Source organism: Terrapene carolina, unplaced genomic scaffold (genome assembly GCF_002925995.2).
Source record: "Terrapene carolina triunguis isolate 2854851 unplaced genomic scaffold, T_m_triunguis-2.0 Scaffold408, whole genome shotgun sequence".
NCBI classification, from domain to species: Eukaryota; Metazoa; Chordata; order Testudines; family Emydidae; genus Terrapene; species Terrapene triunguis.
Window position 1 is genome coordinate 248,092 of NW_020664759.1, and position 10,867 is coordinate 258,958.

A 10,867-nucleotide genomic window follows, 5' to 3' on the forward strand; every position below is an offset into this window, starting at 1 on the left:
AGGGCAGCGTGGGCCCGGACCCCAGAGCTCAGAGTTCGGGGGGGCAGGGCTGGGTCCCTAGGGACAGGGCAAGTCCGGCTCAGATTCAAGTCAAGGCCTGTGGCCTCCTTGTTCCTCGCCTGCACCCTGTGCTGAGCCGCAGGGCTGCGTCATGCTCCAGGCCTGGGGGTTTCCTGTTGCTTTTCCTTCGTGATAGCGTCTGGGGCCCATGTGCTGGCCAACTTCCCCAGCCCGCGATAAGGGAAGCCGTTGTGAGCCTGGGAAAGCAGAGGCAGCAGGAGAGATTAGGAGCCCTTCCAAGGAGTCTGGGGGGCAGCGCTCCCCCCAGGCGCAGTGTGAGCAGGCGGGGCTGGGAGCAGCTGCTCCAGTGGCTGGGCCCGGGGAGCACTGGGGGTACCTGTTCTAGCACATGCCCAATGGGGAGGGAAATGCCTGGGTGGCCATGGGCCTGGCCTGGGGGATGGCAGCTGGAGGCCGAGGAGGGGCACCGTCTCTGGGTCTGGTGGGGTGTCCCAGCTGGCCCATGGAGCCCCGAAGAGGGACTGTTCTGGGGGGTCACAGGGGGCAGCCAGCGGCTTTGGGTGTCTGACTAATGGGAGCCCTGGGGGCACGGCCCAGCCAGGGCCCACGTGATGCTGCAGGGGCACTGGCTTGCCGGGACAGAGAGGACGTCAGTTTCGCTCCCAGGCTCTGGCCGGCCCCTGGGAGGCTGTAGCCCAGCCTGATATGCGCCATTCTGCTGCTTTCCTACCCAGCGCCCTGCAGCCAGTGCCCGCGTGGGCACCAGGGCACCGCCAAGCCCTGCTCCTGAGCACGTTAACACTCCCCCAGCGCCACCCTTGGGAGGGGGCGGGACTCTTCACAGACTCCTCCCATGGGGCGGGGCCAGGGGAGAACTCTGTGTAGGCTCCTCCCCGTGGGGGCGGGGCTCTTTGCAGTTGGGTCCTGTGTGGTTGCAGAACTTTCCCACGGGGCCACTGGCTGGGCCACGGGGGCAGGTGCCTGGGGAGCCGCGACCCCGTCCCTCAGTAACCCCCGAATCTCTCTGCAGGAAGGAGACCCTGACGGAGCTTTACCCTCCCGCCGGGCCCATGGAGTCGCTCTCCACCACCCACCGGCACTACTGCAAGGAGGGCTTCCAGGCTGTACTGCCGCCCCCCAGCAGGGTGAGACCAGGGGCCAGGGCTCTGCACCGTCAGCTGCCCCCAGCTTCGGTGCTCAGCCTGCAGGGAAGGGAGGTGGGGCACTGGGCTGGGTGGGGGAGGAAGGGCCAGGCAGAGGGGTAGCTGGACGGGCACGTGGCCGGGTACATGGCCAGGGCAGGGACCTGTCACCTGCACTCTCCCAGCTGGGGGAATGCGCAGCCTTTCAGCCCGTGCTGGTCCTGGCGCTCGGCATCACAGCCAGCGCTGACGGGGGCTGAGCTGCCCACTCTGTAGTGCCCGCCTCGGGGAGGCTGGGGCATGCCGTGGCCAGGAGACTCCCCTGGGGGGGTCCTCAGACAGGGCAAGCCGAGCGCCCATCCCAGGAGCTCGGGAAGCCTTGGGGGGTGCAGCTCCCTGCACAGCCGGCGGGCACTCCCTGCTGATGGGCACGCTCTGCGTTTGTGCTTCTCCCAGCCCCACGACTATCGCCTGGAGCAGCCCCACACCTTCTGGCTGGAGAGCGCCCGCCAGCTGCCTGTAAGTACCCCCAGTCCAGGCCAGCCAGGCTGCCTGCGGGCAGCGAGCGGCTGCCCCAGCAGCTGAGCCGTTCCCACCTGCCTCCTGCGCACGGCTGCTGACCCAACAGACGAGCAGCCACCCCCGCGGGCAGGGGAGTGGAGTGACGCCTGCTCCTCTCCTCAGCACACCTCTGCCCCATCCCCCAGCCAGGGGCCTGCCACGTCCGCCACATCCCCCAGACGGGGCCCTGCCACGTCCGCCACATCCCCCAGACGGGGCCCTGCCACGTCCACCACATCCCCCAGACAGGGCCCTGCCGCCTCTGCCCCATCCCTCCAGCCGGGGCCCTGCCACGTCCGCCACATCCCCCAGCCGGGGCCCTGCCCCGTCTCCCAGCCTGGGGCCTGCTGTGTCCACCACATCCTCCCAGCGGGGCCCTGCCACATCCCTCCAGCCGGGGGCCCTGCCGCCTCTGCCCCGTCCCCCAGCCAGGGCCCTGCCGCCTCTGCCACATCCCTCCAGCTGGGCCCCTGCTACATCCCCCAGCCGGGGCCCTGCTCCCTCTGCCCCGTCCCCCAGCCAGGGCCCTGCCGCCTCTGCCACATCCCTCCAGCCGGAGCCCTGCTACATCCCCCAACCGGGGCACAGCTGCCTCTGCCCTGTCCCCCAGCTAGGGGCCTGCCACATCTGCCACATCCCCCAGCCGAGGCCCCTACCTGGAAGCCCTGCTCTGTTCACCTGGGACACTGTCCAATTCCTCTTCTTTCAGGGCGTCTCCAACATCCGTACCAGCGACACCCCCTTTAGGAGGAACGCGACCTTCACCACCCCGATCAGCGAGTACCTGGACCAGCCCCTGCCCTACGCCCCAGAGAACTACCCCAAACTCTAGGCCCCGCAGGGCAATAAAGAGTGGACGGGACCGGCTGGCTGGTGTGACACTAGGGGCTCCGGGCTGGGCTGGGGGGATGCTGCGTGTGCAGTGGGGGTAGGGCGCACGGCTGTTAGTGCTCAGTGCAGGCTCAGGGTACTCAGGCACTGACTTGGGCCCCCGCCAGCCCTGCCCCCTCCCCAGTGCATTTGGGGGGGGGAGCGAGGTGCTGTGCTGAGCCAGGGCTGACAGCACCCCTGGCTGCCCCGCTTGAATGGGGCCTGTTAGCCCGGCCTGCCCAGTGAGCCCAGCTGCAGGCCAGGGAGCCTGGTCAGGGGGCATTGTCCCAGGCAAAGGGCTCCTGTCCCAGCCACTTCCGGCCTGAGGCCAGGGCCTCCCCAGAGCCCCCTCTCTGCAGGAGTCTCATGCAGCTGTTCGGGGCAGTAGCAGGCAGTTCCCCAGGGCGAGGCTGGCTGCCCACCGGGGCAGGCATGGCCCAGTCCAGCCCTGGCGCCATTGGGGCTGGCAGAGGCAGCAGCTGCTGCCATCAGGCCGTGGGGTGGCAGGTTTGCTGAGTTCCTTGCAGCTCTGGGGTTGGTGCAGGCAGCTGCGGCACAGGGTGGGGTACCAGAGCTGCCAGCTAAGCCCTGCCTCCTATGGGCACAGACAGCACCGTGAGCCTGCACAGGGCTCGCCCATCCTCGCTCTCCTGGCATCATGGAACAGGGGAGCCCGCCCCTGCTGGCCCCCATGGGACGGACCAGATCTGCCAGCTGGGGGGTCTTGCCCACCCCCGTGTCTCAGCCTGCTCACTCCTGCCTCCTGCTGGTGAGCCCAGAAGCTGAACAGGCCTCAGGGGGCCGTGTCCTGCTCCCCATGACACCAGTGCAACCCCAGTGACGGCATGAGCAGAGCCCTGGCCCTAGACCCCCCTCCTGCCTTGAAAGGGGGAGCAGCCCCAGTCCTGCAGGGATGGGACCGGTCATGGCCCACTGCTCCCCCCACGCTCTCTGGGAAGCAGGGGTGATCTCATTACCGCCAGCTCCTCGGCCAGGCAGAGCCCCCGCCCGCTGCCGTGCTTCGGGCAAAGGTGCCTTCCAGGAAGGGGCTGGCTGAGCAGGAAAGCGCTCCGGCCACCGGCCAAAGCAAACCTGGCGGGGGCAGCGAGCCGTTCCCTGAACGTGCCCCAGGAGACGCAGCGAGGCAGCCTCCCACCCCGCCCCGCGCCCAGGAGCCAGGCGGGGCCCACGGCTGCTGCAGGGCAGTGCCCGGGGCATCACTGCACGCAGGGCGCCCTCCCATGGCACGGGCACACACTGCAGGAGCCAGTGTTCACAGCAGCCCCTGCAGCTGGTCACCAACTACCCGGCCAGGCAAAGCAATCTGACTGGCCAGGTCTCCCCAGCCCTCCGCTCAGGGTGGCACCAGCTCCCCTCCGCCCCCCCGACAGCCGCCCGGGGTCGCACCGCAGCAGCGCCTCTCCCCCCCCCGCCCCGACAGCCGCCCGGGGTCGCACCGCGGCAGCGTCTCCCCACCAGCCCCCAGAGACACACGGGGTCTGGTTCAGGAAGTCTGTATTTCAACACAGTCGTGTGCACGGTTTGATCCCTGTATTTACACCTGGGGGAGGCTGTGGGCACTGCCAGGGTGTGGGTGTTTGCCCAGCCCACTGGGTAGTTACAGGGCAAGGGACGGCGCGAGCAGCTGCATCGTGCTCGTGTGAACCAGGCCACAGGACAGTGGGTGAGGAAGCCGCCCCCCCAGCTGAGGGCCACCCCTGGCAGCAGCCCCAGCTCGCCCACCTGGGGGGAGGGTGCTGAGTACTGGAGAGAAGGCCAAGTGCCATGGGGGAGCAGCCAGGCCCCCGGGGGGACGGGCTCAGAGCCAGCTGGGCCCGGGGGTGGCAAGGCTGAGGGGCTCAGAGCCAGCCGAGCCTGGAGAGGGGATCACGGGTTACAGAGACTCAGGGCCCCGAGGGCTCGTTCTCAGGCGGTGCCCAGGGCCCCGCCAGCCCCTCCCTGGCACAGAGTACAGCCAGGCTCCGAGGAGCACTGTGGGGTCGTGCTGGCCCTGCTGGCACCAGTCAGGGCCTGGCTGGCTCCCGCCATCACCACCAGGCCCTGGAGACTCAGCTGGGGCGGGCCGGGCCGGGTGGGCAGCACGGCTCACCGTGCACAGGGCGCCTCGGCTGAGTGCCAGCCCTGCGTGTCTGCCAGCAGAGCAGGGCCCCGCTGCTCGGCCCCGTGGAGCTCGGCTGCTTTGGTCGGGGCCTGCGTGCCGGGCGCTCCCTGCTGTGGCCAGGGAGTGGTGCTCGGAGACGGAGCGCAGCCTCCTGCGCGCGGAGCTCAGCGACAGAGCCCCGCTCAGTGCAGAGCCCGAGTCAGCCCAGGGCCGGCCTCAGATGATGCTGTCGTCTGTCCGCTCGCCCAGCAGCCAGTACGTCCGCATCTTCCCTTTCCCCTGGAAGCCAGAGGGGAGCAGGTCAGGCCAGCGCCACACACACCCGCGTCCTCCATGGCCCAGAGCTGGAGCCAGGCCCCCCCACCGCAGAGCCGGGGCCGCCCATGCCCTGGGAAGGGACGTCGCATCTGAGAGCTCGGCTGTGCCCGTCGTTCCAGGCCGTGCAGTGAGCTGCCGAGGGCTCTCCCGGCTGCCAGGATGTGCCCTCCATGGGCAGAGCTGCTGTGGCTGAAGTTGGCACAGGGGCTGCTGGGCTCTCAGCAGTGCAGGGGCAAGTCTGTGCATTCCCATGGCCCTGGCATCCTGGGCTGCTAGCGCTGCGCCTGGCCCCTCCACCTGCTCCCAGCTCCGTGCTCACCTCCCGGTGCCCCGTCGGTTCTGTACCTCCATCCCCGCTGGGGGCCCAGCCGGCCTGTCCCTGCCCAGGAGCCCTGCCCCCGGCCAGCCAGCCCCAGACTCACCTTCATTTCCACGTCCCCTCGGAGCTCCAGCTCGAAGCAGCCGAACTCATCCAGGACCTCCTTGGTGGTGGACGAGATGTGGATCTTCAGTGCTGGGTCAGAGGAGGGGGAGGCGTCACCAGGGGCCAGAGCAGGGGGTCTGGAGCTACACCCGCAGACCCACCGCTTGGATCTGGGCTGGGGGCTACCGGGCAGTTCCCACGGCGCTGCCACCAACTTGCCTTGCCACTGGGCGGTGAGGGCCAGACCCTGACCGCGCCCTGCAGCTGGGCGGGCCCTGGGTGGGGGCTGGGTGAGCTGCCCCACGGGGGAGGAGACTTACCCTGCCCGTTGGACTCCATGCGCGAGGCAGTGTTCACCGTGTCCCCAAACAGGCAGTACCGGGGCATCTTCAGCCCTACGACCCCGGCACACACAGGACCTGCCGGGGGAGAGAGCCGTCACCTCTGCGCAGGCCCCGGGAACCCCTCCCCTCCCCTCCCAGGCCCCCTCTAGCCCCAGGACAGCACGTCACCCCAGTCCTGCTGGTGACTCAGAGCGTGGTGCCCCCTCGGGCCCACCCGCCGGCTGCAGGAGCCTGGTCTCTCACCGGTGTGGATGCCGATGCGCAGCCGGAGCTGGTCGTTGGGCCGATGCCGGATTTTGAAGGTTTTCACGGCCTCCAGCAGCGCCAGCGCCATGCGGACGATCTCGTTGGCGTGCAGTTTCCCGTTCCGCACCGGCAGCCCCGACACCACCATGTAGGCGTCTCCAATCGTCTCCACCTGGGGACCAAGCAGAGTCAAGGACGAGCACCTGCAAACGCATGCCCGGGTCTGCCACCCCAGGGAGTGCAAAGGGGAGAGACCCCACCCACACTCCCATCCCGCCGAGAGCCAGGCCCCAGGCCCCTTGCCGAGGTGCACCGTCTCAGCTCCCCACCCCCTCTCTGGGGCACAGTTTCCCCCCACCCTCCCAAGTGCCAGGGCTGTGTCCAGGCCCTGCCCCGACAGCGCCATGCGCAGCGACCGGCCAGTCTCACCTTGTACACGTCGAAGTTATCGATGATGGCGTCGAAGCAGGTGTAGAGATCGTTCAGCAGGGTCACCACCTGGGGGCGGGGAGCACAGGTGTGGGCCGGGCGCCCAGTCTCCTTGGCCACTCGCTGCGCAGCTGGCACTGCCCCGGGGCGCCCAGCCACACCCACACCGTGGACCACAGCCCCCCACGCACGGGCCAGTCTATGCTCAGAGCCCCAGGAACTGGGCTGCCAGAGGGAGGGGAGGGCTGCTTACTGGCTGCTTCCCTACAGATCCTCCCCCGCAGGGGTCCCCCTGGCACCCTGCAGGGGCGCTGCTCTGCCCCCACCTAGGTGACTTGCATGGGGGGCTCTTCCCCCCTGGTTACCTGCACAGGTGTGTTCTCTCCCCCCGGTTACCTGCATGGGGGGCTCCCCCCCCCGGTTACCTGCACAGGTGAGTTCTCTCCCCGGTTACCTGCACAGGGGGCTCTCCCCCCAGTTACCTGCTGTGACGAACTGGGACCGTCCTTAATGTGGTCTTTGAATGCTGAGTGGGGAGCTTGGCTGGGACAGTCTGCATTGGGGGATGGGAGACTGGCCTTGAGGGAGGATACCTGAGCATGTAACGTGAGACCCCAGGAAGGGGGCTGGGGCCAGGTGACACCTCTGCCCGGGAAACTGGACAAAGGCTGGGGAAGGAGCCGTGAGAGGAGGGGTGAGAGACGCTGGAAGGAGTTGAGGTTGGTCAGGAGCTGGCTGGTAATGGAGGGAGCTCAGACGGGGCTCTGACCCCCCAACGGGGCTGTGGTGCCCCTGGGACCCCAAGATGGACCTAACTGAGGGGGTCCTGTTGTCTGTGCCTGCAAGATCTGTCTTGGGCTGTGTTCCTATCGTCTAAATAAACCTTCTGCTTTACTGGCTGGCTGAGAGTCATGGTGAATTGCAGGAAGCCGGGGGTGCAGGGCCTTGTGTCCCCCCACACTCCGTGACACCTGCATGGGGGGCTCTCCCCCTGGTTACCTGCACAGGTGTGTTCTCCCCAGGTTACCTGCACAGGTGTGTTCTCTCCCCCCCGGTTACCTGCACAGGGGGCTCTCCCCCTGGTTACCTGCACAGGTGTGTTCTCTCTCCTCAGTTACCTGCATGGGGGTGCTCTCAGCCGACAGGGCTGTGAACCCCACAATGTCGCTGAAGTAGATGGTGACGCTGTCGAAGGCCTCGGCCTGCACCGTCTCCCCGCGCTTCAGCTGCTCGGCCACGGAGCTTGGGGGGAGCAGGTCAGTGTGAGCTGCTGCCCCAGACTGGCGGCCCCCCCGGCTGTGAAATGGGAGCAAGGCAGGAGCACCAGGCCCCTGCCCCTCTCCCCCCCCAGGCACGGGGCCGGGTGCACCAGTGCTAAGGCCTCTAACCCCCAGCCACCCCCGCCTCTCTGCCCATCAGCCCCCTTGCCCCCCCAGTCAGTCTGGGGGCCAGGGCGAGGGAGGGTCTCTGAGGGAATGGCAAGGATCCTGTGGGGCTCTGGGAGGGCCCAAGGGGCGCTCAGTGGTGGCTCAGGCATCTGCTGCTTGACACCCCTCCCTCAAACCCGTCCCCAGCCCTGCCCCCCACAAGCCCCCAGCCCAGCCATTGCACAGCTTCTGCGCTGTCCCCCCCACCCCAGGCTCTGGGGAGGGGCACCCTCCTGACTCAGTGTGCGAGGGTGGGCGGCCAGCCAGGGCAGGGGAGCACGTCTGTGCCTCTCACCTCAGGGGGCCGCCCTGACCTACTGACCTAATTCCTCGGGCTCATCGAGGCCCAGCCCACCTGCCCTCCCCTGCTTGTGCCGAAGTCCCAGGCAATATACATGTGCACCAGGTGCTGACACCCCCTCGCCAGTGCACACGCCTGGGGGCACGCTGCCCCGCACCCCACCGCACCCTCATGGAGGTGCTCTGCACACCCAGCCCGTGCCAGCACACACCCGTGGGGGAGCTTGGCATATGCCCCCCCCGGCTCTCCCCCTTGCCAGCACATGCTCAGGGGCTTGTGTGGGTCTCTTACTGCGGCAGGATCTGGTAGAGCAGGTTCTCGGCCTTGCGTTTCTCCTCCAGGTAGGCCTGCGTCCGCTCCTCCACCAGCTTCTCCAGGTTGTTGGCGTACTGCTCCATGCGCGAGAGGAGGTTGTCCAGGATGCTGGTGCTGCCTTCACTGCAGAGACAGGCCGGCAGGGAGGAGACTAATGGGGGGACCTTGTGTCCACGACACGGGGGGAACCATAATGCCCACCCCCCCAGTGCCTGCTCCCCAAGGGCTGCTGCTCCCCAGTCTCCTCCTGGGGCTGGCACTCAAGGAGAGGCTGTGGCACCACACAACCCCGCCTGGTACTGTGACCGAGTGGGAAATTTCTGGAATATGTTACATGACCTTTTTGTGTGCCTCAGTTTCCCCTATATTTTGCATGGCTACGGGGGTAGGGGGGAGGGGTAGAAAGGACACAGGTCTGAACATCGCCCTGCTGGGTCTGAGGCCGGCCCCATAGCAATGGAGGATCCGAAAACCCAGTCACCAGGACAGTGACACCTGGCACCCAACGCCCCTGAGCGTGCCCCAGCTGAGAACACGGGACTGGGGAGGTGGGAGAGAAGACCATGTAACGCTCCTGTGTTTGCACGCACTCCCCGTCCTGCGTCCCCGTTCCTGCCCGGCGTGTACCCCCCTCCCCCGTCCCAGCCCTGCTCCCGCGGCCGACACCTCCCCCAGCGCCCCCTGCATGCGGCTGAATCCCAACCCCGGTCCCGCCCCGGGCGGGGCACCCACTTGTTGAATCTGCGGATGAAGATCTTGAGCTGGCTGAAGTCGGGGCGCTCGGCGGGCTCCTGCGCCCAGCAGCGCTCCATCAGCACGGCCAGCTCCTCACTGTGCAGCCCCAAGTCGATGGAGGGCCGGAAGAACGGCTTCTGGCTGTTCCGCACCTTCTGCACAATCTCTGCGGGGACGGGAGCGTCACCAGCCGGGGGACCAACGCCTGCGCTGCCGGCTGAGCGGCTGGGGTGTCTTCACCCTGGGCTGGACCAGCCCTCGCACCTGGGGTCCGGGTCCCCGCCGCCCCATCCCTAGGGACCCAGCCCTGCCCCCCTTAACTTGCACCTGGGGTCCGGGCCCCCGCCACCTCATCCCTAGGGACCCAGCCCGGCCCCCCTGCACTCGCACCTTGGGGTCCAGGCCCCCCACCGCCCTGTCCCTAGGGACCCAGCCTTGCCCCCCTTAACTCGCACCTGGGGTCCAGGTCCCCGCCGCCCCATCCCTAGGGACCCAGCCCTGCCCCCCTGCACTCTCACCTCAGGGTCCAGGCCCCACCGCCCTGTCCCTAGGGCCCCAGCCCACTCACCCTTGGGGCTCAGGTCCATGCCCTCGATGTAGAAGGGCCCGTTGCGCAGGGCAATCTCCTGCAGGATGATGCTGAAGCTGTACACATCCGCCTTCTGCATCCCTGGGGGGGGCAGGCGCCCCTGCTGCAGCAGCTCGGGGGCCGTCCACAACTTCTCTGGGAGCAGCAAGGAGCACAGCCACGTCTGAGCCGACCCCACGCGTCCGACCTCCACCCGGCCAGAGCCACCCAGCCTAGTGCAGGGGCCAGGCTGGGTGCTGCCGGGGGAGCAGGCTGTGGGGCAGCCCAGGCCTGAAGGACGCCGCGGAGCTGCCCTCTCGGCCCTGGGCAGCTTGGGGAGCATAGGGGACCCCTTCTCCTCTGTGACGCTATTGACATGAACTGTGACTGGATAGATCATTGTTGCAGCCACTGTTCTATATTTGCAGCAAATATTGTGCCAAGGTTGTCGTGTGAGGCGTCTATGGGAAGGTGATTTGCTGGTTAGGATGATGCTGTCGGTCTGGGTGTATCAATTTTGTATTTGAAGTTATGAATATTGGCTCTGTACGTGTAGCTCAAATGTATTTGATTCCAAGTAGCCTCAGTGACGCATTTGGTCAGTTTCTTGAGAAAGGACTTTTCTCAGGAAGTGCCCAATCAAGAAACACTTAACGGACAATGAACCTTGGGAGACGCCAATCCACAGCTGAGCTTTCCTGGGAATGTTCAAGGCAGCATGTGAGCAATGGCTGCCGCCTGCAAACGGAGTCTTGCCTGGACATGTGACTTGCCCAGGTGGCTACAAACTCCATCTTGCTGCTGTGATTTTGCACAGGAGAACAAAGGGGCGTCCTTCCACAAGTGAGAGACTAGAAAAGGCCCTGGAAACCCCTCCCTTTTGTCTTCAATCCTGCTTCTGACCTCTGGAGGAACCTTGCTACAAACTGAAGCTCTGAACAAAGGACTGAATGCAGTGGTGTAGCCAGCTTTTAAGAGGAGGGGGAGCAAAGATAAAAAAGGCACCCCCCTTGGCTCCTCCTCCGGCTGCACTGACCCCCCCCC

General features: G+C 67.0%; 2 protein-coding genes across 2 annotated transcripts in view; one reads left to right on the forward strand and one right to left on the reverse strand.

Moving 5' to 3' along the window:
* SPAG8 (sperm associated antigen 8) overlaps positions 1-2,722 on the forward strand; it is a 12,266-nt gene extending 9,544 nt beyond the window's left edge. Inside the window, exons 5-7 of the mRNA XM_026658208.2 lie at positions 1,052-1,166; positions 1,620-1,682; positions 2,434-2,722. Coding sequence (XP_026513993.2) covers positions 1,052-1,166; positions 1,620-1,682; positions 2,434-2,556 — 301 coding nt within the window. The 3' untranslated portion in view covers positions 2,557-2,722. The remainder of the gene's footprint in view (positions 1-1,051; positions 1,167-1,619; positions 1,683-2,433) is intronic.
* Positions 2,723-4,092: 1,370 nt separating this feature from the next.
* NPR2 (natriuretic peptide receptor 2) overlaps positions 4,093-10,867 on the reverse strand; it is a 26,102-nt gene continuing 19,327 nt past the window's right edge. The window contains exons 13-21 of the mRNA XM_026658209.1: positions 9,824-9,979; positions 9,253-9,421; positions 8,497-8,643; positions 7,596-7,719; positions 6,478-6,546; positions 6,046-6,220; positions 5,779-5,877; positions 5,457-5,548; positions 4,093-4,995 (exon numbers count right to left, since the gene is read on the reverse strand). Of these exons, the coding sequence (XP_026513994.1) occupies positions 4,933-4,995; positions 5,457-5,548; positions 5,779-5,877; positions 6,046-6,220; positions 6,478-6,546; positions 7,596-7,719; positions 8,497-8,643; positions 9,253-9,421; positions 9,824-9,979 (1,094 nt within the window). The 3' untranslated portion in view covers positions 4,093-4,932. The remainder of the gene's footprint in view (positions 4,996-5,456; positions 5,549-5,778; positions 5,878-6,045; positions 6,221-6,477; positions 6,547-7,595; positions 7,720-8,496; positions 8,644-9,252; positions 9,422-9,823; positions 9,980-10,867) is intronic.